A 20413-nucleotide genomic window follows, 5' to 3' on the forward strand; every position below is an offset into this window, starting at 1 on the left:
AGCAACTAAACGTGTTCACAGCCGTCCGACGACCTGTTTGAGCCCGAAGCATTTTGACACTCTTGTGCCGACGGTTTAGGCCCACCAAGCTAGGCCAGCCTTAGAAAATAGGCTTGTTTAGCTCAGGCTTGGGGATTAAAGCTTGGGCTACGCTTGAACTTGGGGATTGAAGACCGTTGGAGCCCAGCCCGACCTAATTTTTTATTTTTTTATGTTATTTGTTTATGTTTGATGTTTTTATAGATTTAATTGACAATTGCTGTTGATGTGTGAAGTTAATGGAACATATTGTCGGTTGTTGGCAATATTTTATCATTCATTTTAGTATTTTTAAGAATATTTTTAAGTATTTTTAGTATTTTTTAGTATGATTTAAAAAATTAAATGGTTACGAAGCCAAGATTCGGCCTGAAGCTTGAAGCCCAAGTAAGAGCCAGCTTGGGCCTAGAACATAGGCCCAAAGATGAGGCTGGGCTAGGCCTAGGCCTAAACCAATATGAACAAGTCTACTAGCAACACCTGGTCAAAATATTAACCCGAAACCCAGCTAACTCCATTGCTTAATTAGCCTATCCATTTTCCAACAGACAGCCAGTATTGTTTCGCGCGCGTCTGATGGTCAGTGGTGCATTCTGGCCGGCCCTCCTTCCAACCTATTGCACCACCGCACCGTGGCTTTCAAGGGCGAGTACGACTATCCCATCTCTTCTTTTGCTCGCCAACCAAACTCGCACCTCGGCACCTCCCCATTAATGGTCGAAACCTCTCTTCCTTCTCTCTTAAGGTTTGACTTTGGCCACTGGAATATAGCTGACACAACCCACATCTACCTTGCTCCAATAAGGCCACACCTGCAACAACCACCCATCCTCTTATTTCTTTTGCCTCCTCCAGCAGCCTGTCTATTGTAACAACGTCGATCTCCCCAATGTTAACACTAGCCAACATTCCAAACATCCCATGCATAACTCACCTTCATTTATTTATTTATTTATTTGATCTAGTGAAATTAGTATATAATCTCTACATTTGAACTAGTCGAGCAACATAGAGAGAAGCATCAAGGTGGAATGCTGAGATGATTATTCTTGTTTTTATACCATCCCTGCATTTAAGTAGGGCATGGTGGTGATGTTTATTATGAACCACCATCTTCCCTTTCCCCTTTCTCTTATCATTCATAATATAGCCACTCCTTGCTTAGATTCTCCGAGGCTCTACTTCATATTTGCTTACTTTCTTGACTCGCGCTTGTTCATCAGGTTTGCCATAATTTTAACCCACATCGAAGGCATCCTTGAACTGGCAGCCATGTATCCGAATGCGAAGTTTCGCCTCGTCGAAGTTGCTTTGAGGAGCAATCACTTCAGATTTCAACGTCATCCTATCTGTAGAGTAATATTTCTGCTTGCCTCCCAGTTTCATCCCAACGATAGGCCACAACATGCGTGCCATACTACAGAATGGTTGAACTGTCGGTTTCCACAGCTGTGTGTTCTAGCATGTTAAGAAACAGCACTGCAACCCAATTATCCTTCCACCAAATATGAAGTTAGTCTACTATGAAATTTGTGTAATCCACAAATAAATAAGTTTTTTGCCAATGTATTAGCTCCCATACGATCTATCAGCGTCAACCCGAGGACCGGCAGCACTCCTAATGCTTGTAAGGATAGACCTGTCAGTATATCCTAAGTTCAGGTTCAGGTTGTATCTTTCGCACGAAAGAACGATTAATCTTCTTTCGTGATATCCATTGGACCATAACCTGGACAAATTTCAAAGCATTTTGAACTTTCTTCTATTTATCTACATAAATCTCAAAGCAGCCATTGTGTGATGCAATAGGCGATTCATGCAAAGAAAGATGAATGCTATTTTTATTTGATTACTTAGATCTCGAGGTAGCTATTGCACCATCTAATAATGGATCCGGGCAAAATGGAAGGTAAATTCTTCTTTATACAAACTCTTGTTTTGATTCTGTAGTAGCAATGCAAATACATTAATAATCCAACCCAACTAAATTGTACTGGTGCAGGCAGATTTTTTCAAGAGGATGACAGATCTTGCTACGGTTTCTAGATTGCTCATGTTATGTGTTAAAGACTGGAAATTGACACGATTTTAGGTGATTTACCTTCGTTTCGACCGGATATCTACTGTGACCATTACCGTTCCATTCAGAAACTGTATTTTTTTTGCAAAAAAAGTACAGCTATTTCATTTCTTTCATGGAACCAATGCGAACCGACCAACCACATTAATCAGAACCGTCCAAAAAGCAAACGTCGTACCCAGATAACACGTGCGGGGTGGAGCTATGAACCCCGCGCGGGTGCATTCGATTCAATTCCCGGAGTTGGCGAATCGACGGCCACGATCTTCGCGAAGGCGTCGAAGCGGACCCCGTCGGCCGCATGGCCACCGCCCATCCGGATCATCGCCCTGATCTCCTCGTCGCCGGCGGGGATACCCGCCCACCCCAGGAACGCCTTCAGGTCCTCGAACCCCACCTTCCCGTCCCCATCCCGATCCATCACCCGGAACGCCTCATCCATCACCGACCCCGCTCCGCCGATGGCGCTCCGGTGGCCGAGCACGCGCTGGAACTCGTCGAAGTCCACGAACCCGTTGCAGTCGGCGTCGGCGGCGGAGATCATGGAGCTGATGTCGTCCTCGCTGGGGCCGGAGGCCACGAAGCTGGAGTAGAAGGCCTTAAGGTCGTCGCGGCTGATCTTGCCGTCACGGTCGGCGTCAAGGACGTCGAAGGCCGGCTGGATGTCCGCCGCCGCCCCCGCCGCCGCCCCCGCCGCCGCCGCCCCGGTGACCGCATCGCGGCGGCTTGGGTATTGATCGGAAAAACTCATTTCGGGGGCTTTCCTTTTATTATGAGGAGGAATTGTTGTCTCGATTCTCTGGTTCTTGGGTTGGCGTTGCAACGAAGCGGTGGTTTTTATAGGATTAGGACTGGTAGGTTCGCGAGAAGGGTTGCTCGGGTGACGTCCTCGCTGAGGGAATCGGCACCTGGTTCTCCTTCATAATTGGCCGGATATTCGTGGCTATTCCAAGGCTCGACTTGGCTCCTTACAAATGGGGGTCTTCTGCTTTTTATTTGGTTTTCCTTTTTTTCTGAGTCGAGGAGGTTGGAATGATTGTGATACGCTTGTATCAGGAGATGCGATCGTTTCCCAAGAAGGAAATAACATTTAGAGCTGGTTTGGTTCCGAAAGCATTTTTCCTCCTAAAAATATAATTTTTAAAAAATAAATTTATAAAAAAAGAATACTTAATAAAATACTTTTGGCATGTTTGGTTGATCATGAAAAAATGACAAATTTTCAAAGTGCTTATGTTTGATTGGCCATCCACTTTTCTGAAAAAGTTGTGTATAATTCCTATTATACCCTTAATAAAAATTAGGTCTTTAATACCTCTTTAATGCTTCTTTAATGCTGAAGGTTTTTTTGGAAAAAATAAAAATAAAATGATTTCCGCCTCATGGAAAAGTAACTTTTCCATATTTCTCATGGAAAATACTTTCCCATGAAATGTGGGAATCATGTTCTTATGGAAATACAACTTTCCCATCTCTCTTTTTTGAAAATTCCAACCAAACATGAGGCATCTCATTACTTTTCCGTTGATCACACTTTCCCCCTTCTTTTTCCGCGAACCAAACGAGCCCTAAGAGAGTGCTTGGTACAGCCTGGTGGTCCTACTAGATAACATGGATAGAGATGATAACTATATTTGGTTACACCAAATCATCTCTATTCCTCAACTAACCATCCAAAAATGTCCATCCTTCAAATCGAAAATCTAAGAATACTTCAAGATTCAAGACAATAGTAATTTTGGGCTAAAAGTTATCGGCAAAAATACTCCTCACTTTAATAAAAAAAATTGATATATTATATTATATTAAACATGATTTGTAGTGCCTTGAGCTCGATTAGGTGATATAGAAAGAAAATTTTTTAAAAAAATTATCATATTTTATCTAGCCTAGATTTTGGTTTGATATAAATCTCTTCTATGTAATTTAGTCAAGTTTCAATGCCCAATTTTGGGGATTTGATTTGGTTGGGTAGAAATTAGCAAGGTATTTTGTAAACCAAAGTTGACTAAATTGATCTACCCATTCCAACCCAATCCGTGGTTGGAGGATTGGAGCGACTGATGGTCGGTGTAGCCCCGCTTGCATTAGCATTACAATTATTGGTTCCACAATGCTATTGGAGTTCTCATCAAGAGACTTTTATTTGCTGAGTTGACCACAACTAGGAAGATTCCATCTTTAAATATCTTTTTTTCAAAAGACACCACTTTTAAGATGCATGCTATTTGCATGCCGCGTCCGGCAATTTATAACACTACTCATCAACTTGATCAGCAAACTACTAATTTGAAGCAGAAAATAGGATAATAGATGAGCAGATTCTTAATGTAAAAACTATTTTGAGATATAATTTTAAAATTAACTCGAGAAACTTTTTTAATAAAAAAAAAATGTTATAAATCCTATGCATAAGAAAGAAATATTTTAGAAAGTAAAATCTCTCTCTACCAAATTAAGGAAGAGGGATCCTTATTTGCTGAGGAAAAAAATATTTTAAGAAGCCATATATATCTAAATATATTAGAAATTACCACGCAAATGAAAAAAATATTTTGGGAAGAGCAATCTCTTTTTACCAAATTAAGGAAGTGTGATCTTTATCTGCTCTGAAAAGAGTGAGGAGAAACAATCAAATCGATCAATTTTTTTTTATTTTCCATAGGGTCCAACTAATTGTGAAGTTCTTTTTGGTTAATATATAGCCTACCCCATATATTATAATCCAATTTAGGAATAATAGATATAAAATGATCCTTCTGAAATTTTATAGGTTGGATCTAATTGATTTATGGTATATAAATTTAAATGGCATCCATGGCCATTCTAAAGCCCATTGCCACCCTACCAATTTTATGTCTATCAAAAATGCTTCTCATCTAATCTAAGCCTAGCTACTCTCAGGCTCACCACTCGAAGAGTTAGGTTTGACTTAGGTAGAGCTTACTATAAATGAAATCATGTTACTTTTAGTATAATTTCACATAACAATTTTTTTAATTAGAGTCAGAGTGTATAATATATTTTGACATAATATCAGATATATAATTCGTGCATTTGAATATCAAAATATGAAAATGATCAAATAGGAAGAGTCCCGGTCTGGAAGTTAGTTTATTATAATCAAATTTTGATATCACAAAGAAAAATAAAACAATAGACGAGTAGGGTTCTCAATATAAAAATTAAGTTGAGATGTAAATTTGAAATTTAGTTCAGAAAATTTTTTTGTACAAATATATTCTAAATGTTTGAGGAAGTAAATTCAATTGGTAGGATCCAAAGATGATAGTTGATGGGGGGCAAAATGGATCGTCCTGCTCACTACAGTAGGGTCATCCGATTCTAGCCAAATAAGCCCCAACATCGGTTGAGCCAAGCCTCGGCCCCGCTGAGAGTCAATCCGAGCTCAAACTTCGTTGAAGGCTCAACTGACCTTAGACAAGTCTCTCCGCCGCTACAATCTACGTTAGTCTTCTTCGATACTCATAGCAAGGTGCCCAAGGTGCCCCTCGTGGGACCAAGCTATGAGGGAAAAATTGTCGTGCACGAGCCGCGCACGATGTTAAGCACGTGCGTGCTCCCCCGAAGCGGACAATATCTTGCTCTCCGCTGAGCTGCTCTAGCACTCTCTATAGACAACGCGCTCTAGTCGAGCTCAGGGCGCCCCTATATTCCCCGACGCACCCCGACCGAGCTTAGGGTGCCCTATCCAATAACACGTCCCAACCTCCGAGCTCGGGGCGCTCTATTGAGCACATCTTGGAATCAGGAACGCCGAGCTAGCCTCAGCACCCGTTAAGTCGACCTCGCGAGTATATGATGCGACCTTTCAACGAGCTCGGCCTCACCCACAGCCGCATCTACGAGCGTGCTCACGCCCACCTACGTGGCCGTACATTGCAACACCTCTGTGCCATGCTTTACTTGCTGGCGAATGACAGTCAAGGACAACGCTATCCTACTCCTGCCGTCCCCTGCTACGACTGTCAATGCCTTACCGTTCACAAGAACGGACTCCACTGCGCGCCACAAGCAAGCCCTAGCTACGCACCGTCTAGCTTAAAGCCATTTTCTCTTATGATGAGAACGGGCCATACCTCCACCACTTGGACACCTCTACAAAGACTATAAATAGCCCCGTATAAGGTAGCGTAAAGGGGGACTTTTGGAAATACATCCTAAATCCACTCTCTAATTTGATCGTCGGAGGGCTCTCACCGGAACCATCGGCGAGCCTTTGTGCAGGTATACGATCGCGCAGGAGGGGGCTTGCCTTCTTCCTCGACATTCCGGCGGCTTCCTCGACTTCTCCAGCGTGGTCGCCCTCGGGCCAAATTTGAACCACAACATTAGTGTTTCTATCATTAGTCAATACATGTTTGTCAAAAACATACATAATAATAATTTTATGTTGCACAATATTGTTTCTATCGGTGAGAAAAAAAACTTGAAGATCATCAAGATAATCCATTACCTAACTGAAGTGGTATAAAGATGTAAAAGATTATGAGGTACATAGTAGATCGACAAGCGTGTGGTAAAGAGCTTGAAGAGGAGGGATGGTTTATAGACTGTTGAGAGAGGAGAGAATGGCAAAAGGAACAAGTAAATATAGACTTTTAAGTTTAGAAAGAGGCGCGAAAAATGAGGAGTAATAGAATGTGGTGGGTGGATAGGACGGGTGGAGAGAGAGAGTGAGTGAGATATGATTTTATCCCCATTTTTTTAAATTGATATATATATATATATATATATATATATATATATATATATATGAAGAGATAGAGAAAACCACTGAATTTTATGGAGATATAGAGAGTGGTATGTGGGGATATTTGTTACTTTTTTTTTTAATTTTTAAAATCTGCAAAACTTCAATGGATATAATAAATTTGGTAAAGCTTTTTTAAACCTTTTGAGTTAAAAAAAGTGGAGGGCTAATTACTGGAGGTGGAAAAGAAAATGTGACATATTGGGACAAAGAGAAAGTCACTAATTAGAGGAATGGGAAGAAAGTATGAGTACATAGTTTTCTAATAAAAAATAAAAATATTACGGGCATAACACGAGAAAACTTATAGCAATGAAGGAAATTCTATAAAATAAAAATCTCATGATTGCTAGAATTTGCAGAATTTTCCCTTTTATTTCATAAGAAAAAAAAATGTTGTCCAACCTTTACATGAATCACATTCTTCCAAATGACTTTTCCTCAATTTCTATTTTATCTTAATTTTGATTTTTTTTGTTCATAAATAAAACTACTTAAAAATATTATTTTAATAAAATAACTATTTAAATAAGAGTTTTATTTGCCTTATTTTTGTAGTTGTGAGGGTGTTTGAATTTATTTTATCTATGAATGTTATTTTTTTTGTTAATAAGTTATCTGAACTAAAATCATCAATCAATTATTAAATACATTCGGTTTAAAATTTATATATTATTTTTTAAAAATTATTTATTTTTCTGTTACATTATTGGAGGGCGGCTTTCGGCCTCAATTCGCCACATTAAGCCTTGCACTTTTGCTCCTTGGGGCCGCTACATAAATTCATGTTTGTACAGCCCAACAGGACAATCCACCTCCGGCCGTCCGATCAGCTCGACCCCCACATCCAGTGTTCCACACGGATCTAGAGGTTTCTAGACCCCCCCGGCGTGGCATTCCCGTAATATCCACATCGAAACGAGGTCTTTATTCCTTAACTCGGACGAAGCCCTAATCTCTCGAATGCTCTATAAAAGGAGTGGTGGGTAGGAAGGGAAGCGGGTTCTCCGGCGGACGGCGGGTGGAGGTTTGCTCTTCTCTCATGTCCTATAATTTCTTCTATTTTTCATCGAATGGATATGTAATTTTGCTTAATGTTCTATCAGTCGATATAGAGAAAGCCCTTTTGATGAACCTGTCCCTTTCTTCGATTTCTAGGGATAGGATTTTCGACAGGGCTAAATTAGTATTTCAGGAGGTGTTGAGTCGCTTCACCACTCGATATCACTGTGAGGTGCAGCGAATAATTTCTCCAAAATTTATTTGATTCGATTCGATGGATTCGTAATACTTCTTTTCTTTCCAATAATTCTTTTGTTTTTGTGTTGGATTTGATTCGGTTTTGTGTTTGGATTTTCGACGGGGATCCTATGATGGCATGGAATCTTTGAGACCTGATCTTAAATTTTTGATGAAAATTATAAGCATAGATCGCTGAGGATCCCTCCACAAGAGAATAAATATTTTCGTTTTAAAATACTTTGTTGGTTGTAAAGATTATAATAGGATGATGAAATGCACTGGGCTCTGAGCAGTGAATCTGCAAATACTTTTGATTGAAATGCACTTGCCTAGAAAGCATTGTCTGACATTACTCTCTCTTCCCTTCAAATTTCTTGTTATGCATTTTATCTGATTCAAGTCTCCTGGTTTATTAAAAACTTTCATTTTTGAGTTCAAAATTTGGAAGAAATTCGAGGGCCGGTTCTTTGGGGCAAATGAATTTGTCTAGATTTTGTAATCAAGAAGCGTGCATTTGAAATATGAAGATTTAGACATTTTAAGCCTGTAAGATTTTGTATAATTCTGCCCTAATCAAGAGGGATTATTAAAGAATAGTTGTTTGATTTTACCTGTAACAGATCTTCGTTATGCTTAGTTTCTGGTTTCCGATGGGCGTGAAATAGCCGTAAACTTTGCTCTGATATTCCTGGTCAATGTGAATGCTGGGTGCTAACTGCTGGATTATTAGGTGCAAGTGGCGTAGAGCAGATTTAAGTCCCAGCTCGTGCTAATCGGCCACTTTTAACAGTGTAGAAAGGGACACAGTAATAAAAATCTTTCGTATGTCCAACATCATTTATTTAATGGAGCAGGGACAAATAGATATCTTTAATTTGGGTTTTATGATCATTTAAGCTCTGCATTGCGGAGGCGATGATTAATTTGGGTTTTATGTCCCCGAGCTTATGGCTGCTGGGACGAGTGATTCCGAACTTGACATTGCCTTCCGCCTCTAGATGGAGGCGGCCATCGCCGCCTCCCTCGACCACCTCCTCCTCTGCCGTCGCTGACGCTGCCCCGATCCGGCGAGAAAGATGATTAGTTCTGTCAGATCATGGTCCTCCCTCCATTCCCGTATCTTCCGGTCTCGAGCCCTTGCTCTGACCTCTCTGAAAGCTCTCGGGACGCTCCGAACTTTGGGCGTAATAGATGCCATATATATCCATACCGCGAACTATATAATATGCAAGGCAGCAGTTTATATTAAAATAACAATAATTTTTAATATTTAATTAAATAAATTTTATAATAGTTTCAAAATGTTATAAATTAATATATATTAATTTTTAATATAAATTAAATAAAATATTTTAACTAAAATTTAATATTTTTAAAAGATCTAGTGTACTGTTTAAGTATTGAGCAATTATGTTTCTAGATTAAAAAAAATAGAGAATATATTAAGTACTATAATACATCAATGTGGGGTATAAGCATGATAAAGAATAAATTAAAGAGTCAAATATTGATTGATAAATAAATAAAATTTTAAATATTATGTATATATTTGAACATATTATTATTTTTAATAATAGGTGATGGCTATGTAATCGATCTGTTCCCGACAACATGCTTGCCACCCCTTCTCTATTGTTAGTGACGGAGTAATTAACTTCAATCTTCTTGTAAATATCCGTGGGCTTTCTGGTGTTCTTTTTAGTGTCTTGCAGTACTTTCACCAATAGCAACCGCTCTTACCTGCTGCGGTAATAACTTGTGGATAAATCTGGAAGAGGTGTAGAAAGATTTAGTGTTAGCATGGCATGTAAGGTTATATCAGGTAGGGGAAGTGAGGATTCCCATAGTGACGCCATATGCTCTCAAATGCCCAAAAAAAGAAAAAACTAAAGGTGTGGAGATTAGGCTTTAACTATTTGGGATTGTATGTGGGTTGCACGGTATAATTCTAATTCCATACTATTGAGAAAGTTGTTTCTTTCAACAACTTTTTTTGAAAAAAATTAAAGGATCATCCTTCCAAGTTTGGGCCAATTTATATTTAGACCATTAAAAGTCAAATTAGCTATTGAAAGATTTAAAAGTGTCTCTTCCATCTATCTCCATTTATCATGGAGGATAATGATTAATTTTTTTTAAAGTTTTAAAACAGCCTTTTTCACTAGCTTAACAAGAGATTTTTATTTTGGCAAAAATTGAAGGAAAGGGAAGGAAGAGTGATTTTGAATGATAAAGAATGTAAATTTATGCATGTAGATGGATGATAAAGAATGAAACATTTTGAAATTCATGTAGGGTGATAAATGATAGAGGATGGGATGTTTTTGAGATATGTTTAGGTGGATGAATGATATAGGATGAAGTGCTTTGAGATTTGTGTATGTGGATGGTTAATAGATGATGAAATTTTTTAAGATTTTGAATAATAGAGGATAGAGTGTTTTAAAATCTATGCAAGCGATAAATTATAGAAAATAGAATATTTTGATATTTGTGTCGGTGAATGGATGATAATGGATAGAGTGTTTAGATATCTGTGCACCAATGGATCAAAGACAGTGCTTTGGTGGACAAATGGATTATAGATGGAATGCATTGAGATTTGTGCATGATGGAATGAAGCTCTTTTGAGATCTGTGCATGGAGATGGATGATTGAGTTCAAAGTATTTTAAGATTTGTGTTGGCAAATGAATGATAAAGGATGGAGCATTATGCATATGGATGAATGATAGTGAATTAAGCATTTTTAGAGTGTGTAGATAGATGAATAACAAAAAGCAACCTCCTAGGATTAAGTATATTTTTAATTTTTTTTATGATTTCATTAATGGTTTAGATATAGTGCAAGCAATTTGACTTTTTAGTTGTTAATTGATATTTTATAAATTTGTAAGGTTCATGTGTAGATGCCTAAACTTGAAGAAACATGCTTATAAATTTTTGGTTACTTTTTTTATCCCTATCCATTGCATAAGCGCATCTCAAAGTGAGGAGGAGGTTCAAGTCATTATGAAATTCAATACATGCTCCTATCTTTACTATTAGCTAAACGCTTGAAGTTTTCTTTGTTTTTTTTTATTTTTTTCCAGATCCGGCCCACAATTTTATTTTACAGCAATTATTATTGACGTTTATTTTTTCATGGGGGCCGGGGGACTTTTTCATCTCTAATTTTCTTTTCTTTTCTTTTCTATTAACTCCTTTGCTCCTCCTGTGGTTAGCCCATACTCCGGCCAGGACAAGTCGGGATCCGGGCGGAATTGGCGAGAGGGGAGGTGGTACTCGTAGAGGAGGATGAAGGTAGTGTTCCTGTGGGAGTAATGGTGAAGTCATTGGTGGGTGAGCTTGAGAGCGGTGAGGCGTGTGCGGGCCTAAGCAGGCAGTGGGGAGGGTTGTTATGGTTCCTGCGATGGTGTTGGGGACGACTACCTAATAGAAGTCTACCTATTGTCGGAGGAGAGGCACCGATGGTCGAGTAGCAGCAGTATTGAAGTCGGTAGCCATGATTTCCAGGAAGGGGTTGTCGACGGTGGAGTTCTGCTTTGCAGCGATGGAGGCAGTGACCCAGCTGGTGCTGAGGTGGTTCTTTAACTAGTAGAGGAGGTCAAGAGATTGGAGGGGTCATCACGAATCGTTTGGGACTCGGGGATGAGGCCATGATGCAGGGATATAGGGCTAGAGAGTTCTAGAGATGTAGGTGATGTCCAAAAACATGATAATTCAACTTAAGGATACAAATTAAGTTTCTGATAACGATGTTAGTTCTTGAGTCGATGCTTAGATTTTGATTTTATTTACATTAAATAGATCATAATATAAATTCAATTCTATCTCAATGGTACTTTGGAATTTTTATAAATTCAATATTCCGCATGCTATATCATGCTCTTTTCCCGTTCTAATATGCTACAAGTTCGCTATATGGAGGACTATTGTGCTAAGGGTCGTTTCAGCTTGGGAAATTATTAACTTTTTGTTGGTTAGCCCTCTAAAATCATGTGCCAAATTAAATTTAGGAAAACTCGAATCTGATTAATAATCAAGTTTGGATGCTTTAGATCTTGCTCATTTTAATGTTTCAAAATTCGAATCTGAGCTTGGTTTTTCTTGTCGAGTTCGGATTCAAATATAGCATGAATTCAATCAGAATTTGACTTTTTATCAATTATTACATCCAATTGACATCTGTATTTCTATTTATTAAACAAAAGAAATATAGATAATTAAACTATTGTAATAATTTAGAATTTAATTCAAAAAAACTAGTCGGAAGGTTTTTTTTTGGATTTCTTAGTTTTGTATAAGTACGCAGGATCTTTTCAGCGGATAACCGATGTGTAACTAAACACATACCCACACGGGTTCTCACATAATCACATACTTCCTTCGTTTAAGTCATGACATTTTCGTCAGGCTAAGCGTTAAAATCCAGAAATATTAGTCGGAAGGTATTTTTTTGGTTCTTAGTTCTATATAAGTATCTAAAATCTTTTCGGCGAATGTAAATATCTGTGTTGGTGTGTGTTTAGTTCTACATGAGTTATTCGCTGAGAAGATCTTGTGTGGGTGAGGTTTTGGGTTGTTAGTCCTACTATGAAATCAATGGAGGAATCTTAATTGTTTAGACATTTTTGCGGATGGTTAATTTAGATGGTGCTGTTGGTGTAAATAGAGGCTGAGAGTGGTTTTCTAATTAGAGACCAAGAAAGTCAGAGTGCTTTCTATGGTCAAAGCATTTACCTCCTTGTACACTGCTGCAAGGGGAGTCAAGGGCAGCATGAAAAGTATTAGTTGCCGCTAGATGTTTGTTTGATCCTCCCTATATCCTCTTGGAAGGTAACTCCATAGCAATACTTTTTTTTTTTGGATTAATAGTCCGCAGAAGGCCACTTATGAGGAGCGTTCACTGCTGCAAGATATTCTACATATTAAGAGTCTTGTTGGATTTTTTTATAGAATTGGGTTAAAAGTCCTATAAATCTGTGAATTGAGTTAGTACAACCAAGAAGATTCCAAAACTATAGATTAAGCTGAGGTTTTTTTTTTTTTTTTTTTTAAATAATGAGATTTGGGCCTGCTCATTTCAAAACTACTTCTAGCCTTCTAGGTATTTTATAACTAGTAGCTGAGCCTAGCTTAGCATGTGGTCTTGTTAGTTGTAGTGGCCAATCAATGAATCCTACAAAATCTCATTCTAATTTGTAGAAAAATCTAAATAGATTGTAAAGGATTCCCTCCCCTGCTGCTCATTGTCTGCTCATACCTTTATCCCATCGCATCAGGGCTCACTCATCAAACGATCTTTGCAGTGAAACAGAGGAGATTGGGATCGAGTTGCTGCCGGCAAGGTGTCGTGAGGCTGGAATCTGTTCATATGGATGTCAATGTGTTTTCAGAACGATGCCCCAAAGAATCTCCGAGTCCCAGGGCCAACACTGAGATTATGGAGATAATTTATAAAACAAAAATGGAAGAGAAAAAAAGAAGGCTAAAATATCGGTTTTCTATTCGTTCAGGTCACTCTCAATCTCTCATACCACAAGGAAAAACAAATATTTCGAGGAGGTCAACTCGGCCAATCAGCCAAGAGCGCCGCACGCAATAATACTTATCCCGTGCCGTGCGCGTGCCTGGTGTTCGCCCTAACCCGGCGAGGGCTTTGCCGGATTCGTTGACAAAATTTTCACTGTTTCTAATTTCAAAGCTTCAGACTCCCTCCATACTCATTTCCCTTCGCTTCTTCTCCCTTGTCTCGTTCTCCTCCTCCTTCCCTCACATCCTCTCCGTTCTCGATCTAGGGTTAGGGTTAGTTTCTTCCTTTTCCTCTATGGAGAATCCCACGCTGCGGCTGGTCGTAGATAAGGGCCCGAAGGAGGGCGAGACCCTGGAGTGCAGGCCCGGTGCCCTCGCCCGCATCGGCCGCGTCGTGAAGGGCAACACCTTCGCCATCCGGGACCCCGGTATCTCTCAGAAGCACCTCTCCTTCGAATTCCTCTTCGATACCTCCCGGTGGGCTGTCTATGACCTTGATACCTCTAATGGCACCCTCGTTAACGACGCCAAGATCGCGCCCTCCGCTCCCTTCCTCCTCTCCGACCGTGACTCCATCAAGATTGGCGAGATGACTTCCATATCGGTCAGGATATCCGGGGAAAGCCCCCATATTGAGGCGCCGCCGCCGCCGCCGGAGGAGGAGGAGGAGGACAGGACTTGGGCTCGGCGGCGGGGGCGGAAGAGAGGAGCGCCTCGTGCCAGATCTGTGGCCGAGCCGCCATCAGATGCGGTCGTGGAGGAGGGAAGTGGAGCGCCAGCGAGATATGGTGGGAGGGGGAGAGGGAGATCGAAGAAAGCTGCTGCTTCTGCTATAGTCTCGATGAAAGATGAGATCTTGGATGCGGTGGTGGTGGAGGAGAGTGCTGAAGTATCAAAGAATGCAGGGAGGGGGAGAGGGAGGGGGAGAGGGAGAGGGAGGGGAAGACGGCCTACGACGAGGGCTTCTTCTGCTAGGGTTTCCAAGGAGGAGAAGCCTTTGGTTTCAGTTCCAGTATCTAATGCAGAGGCTGTGGAAGCTGCTGAGAAGGGGGATTTAAGGGTGGAAATTAATAATGCTGGTGATGGGGTGAAATTGGCTGAGAGAGGAGAAGGGGATGTGGGGCAAGAGAAGGGAGAAGATGATATGGATAAGATGACACTAGGGGAGTGGTTTGATCGGATGGAAAAGTTCTTGCCTATGATGATTGATGATATATCAGAGGAAATCATTTCAAGCTTGAGGGAGAAAGCTCGGTGCTTTGATGAATTCATAGCTCAAAGTACGAATGCGAGCTAATTTGATATGGGTATGTTAACGCTCTTAAGCAAAGAACAATTTCTTCCTATATATTGACCATGAAATTTAATTTCTTGCTTCACTTATTTCCTCATGACTTGCTGAGTGATCGAATTCATATGGCTTTTTACGATGGTAGTATTTATGCATTAGATGAGAGGAACGGGAACTTTACTGGTTCTAGTGTTTGGTTTGTTATGATAATGAGAGGAATGATTTGGATGGCATTTCTTTCCTTCTAGCAGGGAAATTTTCTTGTACAAGACAGGTACAGGTTTGGGCAAATGACCAAACAGGTTTAGAAGTTCTAGGAGGAGCCTAGATAGAATGGTAGGTCTTGGGGCAAGTTTCTCAGCATCTAGGGTTTCTTCTTTCCCATATGCGACACCTTATATAAGTTTATCTTTATCAAATATGTAAGCTGTGAAGCAATTATCTTAGAAGAAAAAAACAGTCATTATGCTTTTTATTTTTTAAGAAAAAAGATGCTCACGATGGGAGGGAAGAAGAAAATACTTTATTACAAATTTGCACGCCTCTCTTTGTTGCTTTGCTGAGTTGATCTTTGTGTAGTATTTGGATAAATAGCATATCATAGGCATATGACTTTGTGAATGAGTATGATTCAAGCTTATATCACATATATTATTGTTCTGTGTTGTTTTTGACTTCTAAGTTGCTTTTCTAAACTGAGCAATATTCCTATCACTGCAATCATGTATATGGAGATGGTTTGCATCCATGAAATGCATGAATTTCTAATTCATGAAGCCAATTGCAGCATGCCATCCATCAGCATTATTCAGGAACCATTTACTTTGAACTTGCCAATATATGCATGCACTATCACTTTGTCTTCCTCGATTCTTTCCACGTTCACCATTTTCTTTGATGCATGAATCTTTGCTATCTGGCATTCTGAAAATGTAAGAATCTTAAGGCATGCAATTTTTAATTTGGTGGAAATTGAGTTTGTAGCAGCCAATCTTTTTATTGGTCTTCTTTACAGATAGTAAACCATTAATGGTGATTCTGTGTAAGGTTCTCCACATGCTTATCCAGCTGACTCGGTAACTTCACAATTAAAGGCATTGAATAAGATTTGTTGCATGTGTTTGAGTTGGAACTGTAGGTTAGCTTCCTCTATGAAATTGTTAGCTGTACCTTGTACCTTATTTGCTTCTTCCATAACCAATGATATGTGCACCACCTAGTTTCTGTGTACTGCTTATGAACTCCTTGTTTGTTTTGGTTAAATACTGACCTACTGAATATTGTAAAGGAGCTTAATCAATCGATCTGTGCTTCTTTTGGTCCATCCGCACATCCGAAACTACTTGACAATCTAGTAAATCAAGCTTACCCCTGTACCTGTGATAGCTACTAGGCCAAACACTGAAGCGTGAAATATGATCATCATGAAAGAGAAACTTTTGACATCAGAAATTTAGGGCAATCTGGTCCTGACCCAAGTTTTTAAACTCGTATTGATATCTTTTTCCTTCCAAATAAACAGAATAAAGTAAATAAATTCAGATTTTCTACATCTTAGAAGATAGCACTATAACAGAAACTTGTAAAGAAAAGGGACAAGGAGTTATCATCGCGATATTAACACTGGAAAAGAAAAGGTTCCATTTAGGTCACCAATTGCTTTTAGAAAAACATAGACTGCATTAGTAAGCTGTATGTGATAATGCCAGATATCCATATCTATAAGCAAAGTTCGTATTCAAATGCATATTTCTTTCTCTTTGGTTGCAGCTATTGTTGTAGCATTTATTAATTATTGAAAGGAAAAGAAAAAGGATGATTTCTTTTGCTTGATTGTTGTTGCAAAAACTTGCAGTTTTTAAATGTCTGAGGATGAGTAAATCCCTTGACTCTGAACTTTAGAAGTCAGAGGGCATTGTCATACATTCTGTGGGAAAAAATATTTTCACAGATAAACACAGTATTAGTAGAAGCAACAAAAGCAGTCATACACTGCGGACGCAAAACCCTAGAGATGCTTCCTAATCTATATTTGCCATCATGATGACTGTAGTAACATGCTCTTTTTTGACTTGGACACTGCAGTATTGGTTCTTCTCATCACCTTCATAGCTCAATACCAGTCATAGTGATGCTTGGTCATTGCACTATTGATTGTTCCTTTGCATCACCTACATAGCTCAGTACCAGTCATAGTGATGCTGTGCATCTCTTAAGTTCACCAAAAGTCCATGCAAGAGCATTTCCCTTCTTTAAAACAGTGGTAGCGGACGCGATCTCTCACAACTATCTCTCTGTTGTACACACGTGAGATTAGCTTTGTTGCAAGGTGACAATCCTCACATACACGTAAATTCTTTATAATTCTAATGGTTGTCCCAGGGGTGGTATTAAGCAACCCAAATGCAATGGCAAGCTTCTCACTGTGGTAGCTAAGTGCAGTCTCCTTCTCTTCCTCATCAATATCAAACAACACCTGGCTGGTGTTTGGAGCATAACCCTCTAATTTTAGCCGTTCCAACATCTCCTCTATCATCAAGTTAATCTCCTTTGCACTTGGATGCGTACAATCTCCTACAATAAATTTGTGAATCATGCCATCCAATTCTATCAAGCTGCTCCCTGGAATAGTTTTTACTCCTCGATCCTTCATCAGCTTCCTCACTTTTGAAACATCATCCCACGTCCCTGCTTTTGCATAAATATTTGACAACAGAGCATATCGGCCACTATTCTCTGGCTCTAATTGAAGCAAGATATTTCCAACCTTCTCAGCCAGTTGTGCATTCCCATGAATCCTGCAAGCATTTAACAGAGCTCCCCATACAGCAGCATTTGGCATCATGGGCATTGAATCTATCATCTCCTCGGCCTCCCAAAATAGCCCTGCTCGGCCTAAAAGATCCACCATGCACCCATAGTGCTCTGCCCTAGGTGTAATGCCATACTCTTGCTTCATTAAATTGAAGAATCGCTTGCCTTCTTTCACCAATCCACCATGCGAGCATGCACTTAATACATTCACAAAGGTTATCATGTCTGGCCTAAACTTCTCCCTCTCCATCCGGAAGAAAAGCTCAATGGCCTCCCTTGCATGGCCATGCATTGCAAACCCTCCAATCATGGCATTCCATGAGAAAATTTCTTTGCTTGCAGTTTTCTCAAAGACCTCCGATGCCAAGTCCACACGGCCACATTTCGCATACATGTCGACCAGAGATGTCCCAAGAACAGCATCAACCTGAACAGAGTTTCGTTCGATATAAGCATGGACCCATCTACCTTGCTCCAGTGCACCCACATTGGCAGAAGCCGCAAGCACGCTGGAGAAAACAAACCTCTTCGGTTTAACCCCCTCCATGAGCATCTTTTGGAATACAGCCAGGGCATCCACAAAATGACCCCAATGCACGTAACCATCAATCATGGCGCTCCAAGAAACCTCATCTCTTTGGGGCATCCTATCGAAAAATCCTCTTGATTCTTCGATCATACCATGCCTTGCATAGCCGGAGATCATTGCATTCCATGATCCAATGTTTCTGCGAGGCATTGCATCGAACAAATCTCTTGCTGCCTCCGGTTCTCCTTTTCTCATGTACCCATCTATCATCGCATTCCAACATACAGGGTCTGACCCATCGCCCGCATCAAGCATTCGGCGTGCTTCAATCAGCATGCCGAAGGCAGCATACATCTGAATTCCAGCACTTACTACATACCCATCTTGCTCGAGTCCATGCTTGACGGCACTCGCGTGCAGCTGATATCCTTCCTGAAGAGCCTTGGCGGCAGCGCACGCCTTGAAGAGGGATGGGAAGGTAAACTTGTTGGGTGCGGAACCGCCCCGTGCGATCATGCCGCAGTAGAAGGAGATGGCTTTGCGCGGCATATTGTTATCGAGGGAGCCTCTGATCAAGGCGTTCCACAAGAAGGCATGTGGGTCGGGCACTTGGTCGAACACTTTGATTGCGGAGTCGAAGCTGGAGAATTCGGGATCGGCATAGTTCCTCACCAGGGAGCCGGCCAGGTAGCCGTCCCGGGGGAGGCCTTTTTTGATGAGAATGGCGTGGGCTTGCTTGAGGAGAGGGAGGGAGCGGTGGCATTTGGTGTCGAGGAGGTGAGCAAGAGAAGCTCTATTGGGATTTTGAGATAGTGGATGAGCTGTGGTGGTTGGAGGAGGCTCCGCGGCCACCTGAGCCATCGATGATGGAAGGGAAAGAAACCAGTGAGAGGGGCTGTTATAGCCGTCGTGAATCGGCTATATCTCAGTCATGATAAGGTGGGCCAGCCTTGCAGGACCCACCATATATCATCGGCCGCACCAGTTTGCAAGAGCTCCACTTTAAATTAACAAATTTATCTAATGCTCCACGAATGGCCTCGGGTCGTGCTCTCATCGAAGATGCTGGTCTTCGGCCTTGGTAAGCATCGGACTCAACCGTAGCCCGATAGATGTCCATAATTTAGTCAAGATTTTTATTCCCCTCTCTAACTTAGTGATTTTAATATAAAAAATATAACTGTCAATGACTGACAATAGTACGTACTTTACAGATACATTAATTACCATGTCCTTTTTGAGCTCCGGTACTTGCTAAATCGACATATGAATTAAGCTAGGGGGTTCTATTTTTTTTTCTTTTTTTAAAAAATAAGAATCTGTTTGAAAAATTTAGCAGAAATCAACTAGTTTTTTTTGTTGGATTTATGGGATGGACAGCCTATTTGGATAGATCCATATCAACACATACCCAACTCAGCCTAAATGTTGGGGGAGGAAAAAGATCTTTAAATTTTTTTTTTCTTCCCGCAGACCAATAAGCTCATAGATGAGATTAAGCTAAGATTACTATAGGTTTTTTAAAAGATATGTGCTGGGAAGACCAACAGGTCCAATTCTTGAAAGAAACTTAGCTCAGTTTTACTGGATTTTCCAATTAGGCTTTGAAGGAGTTTGGCTACCCAACCACTGGTGAAGATGGGATTGGAATCCAGGTTATTGGTACTATGACTAAATAATTTTACGATCTGTAGTATTTAGTATCTACGGTTTAAGAAACAGTTGATGGATTATTATATTCTTTTTATCACCATGATATTAGCCAAGCATGCAAATTGATGTAGTGTTGATGGAAAAATGCAGGCCACATCAGTCATCTCTAAATATTTCCCCTTTTTAAGTTTCGCCAGCATTGCTATTTATGTAACCATGGTCAAGCAAAGTCCACACGCTCCGGGAAAATGCTCTTTCGGTTGTATTGTTACTAAGTCGTGCAATCCATGCCTTCCTGCACATCCATTTCAATGCAGGAAATAGTATATATATATATATATATATATACACACACACACATATATATATATATATATATATATATATATATATATATATATATATATTTGTATGTATGTGTGTACTTGAGACCTAACTGATACACAGCTTCGGCCAC

The 20413-nt window shown here is 40.2% G+C and overlaps 2 protein-coding genes, 2 non-coding genes and 1 pseudogene across 5 annotated transcripts; 3 read left to right on the forward strand and 2 right to left on the reverse strand.

The window, feature by feature from the left end:
• Window positions 1–713: 713 nt before the first annotated feature.
• Window positions 714–3063, reverse strand: LOC103701140 (uncharacterized). Its single transcript, XM_017841318.5, has one exon. It carries the CDS (start codon window positions 2868–2870, stop codon window positions 2322–2324), a length of 549 nt encoding a protein of 182 aa, XP_017696807.4. The 5' UTR covers window positions 2871–3063; the 3' UTR covers window positions 714–2321.
• Window positions 3064–8259: 5196 nt separating this feature from the next.
• Window positions 8260–8335, forward strand: LOC113462342 (small nucleolar RNA R66). The gene has a single exon (XR_003384531.1). It is a non-coding gene; the product is annotated as a small nucleolar RNA R66 (small nucleolar RNA).
• A 61-nt stretch (window positions 8336–8396) lies between these two features.
• Window positions 8397–8485, forward strand: LOC113462344 (small nucleolar RNA snoR118). The gene has a single exon (XR_003384533.2). It is a non-coding gene; the product is annotated as a small nucleolar RNA snoR118 (small nucleolar RNA).
• Window positions 8486–13746: 5261 nt separating this feature from the next.
• LOC103701139 (uncharacterized) lies at window positions 13747–15048 on the forward strand. The gene has a single exon (XM_088702633.2). The coding sequence runs from the start codon at window positions 13965–13967 to the stop codon at window positions 14964–14966; it is 1002 nt and encodes a 333-aa protein (XP_088558759.2). The 5' UTR covers window positions 13747–13964; the 3' UTR covers window positions 14967–15048.
• A 1785-nt stretch (window positions 15049–16833) lies between these two features.
• LOC103701138 (pentatricopeptide repeat-containing protein At5g48910 pseudogene) lies at window positions 16834–19256 on the reverse strand (annotated as a pseudogene). The gene has a single exon (XR_015967864.2). The product of XR_015967864.2 is annotated as a pentatricopeptide repeat-containing protein At5g48910 pseudogene (transcript).
• Window positions 19257–20413: the final 1157 nt, after the last annotated feature.

This window comes from Phoenix dactylifera, chromosome 8 (genome assembly GCF_051530095.1).
Source record: "Phoenix dactylifera cultivar Ajwa chromosome 8, Ajwa_hap1_PhDact_Kaust_v1.1, whole genome shotgun sequence".
Lineage (NCBI taxonomy): Eukaryota > Viridiplantae > Streptophyta > Magnoliopsida > Arecales > Arecaceae > Phoenix > Phoenix dactylifera.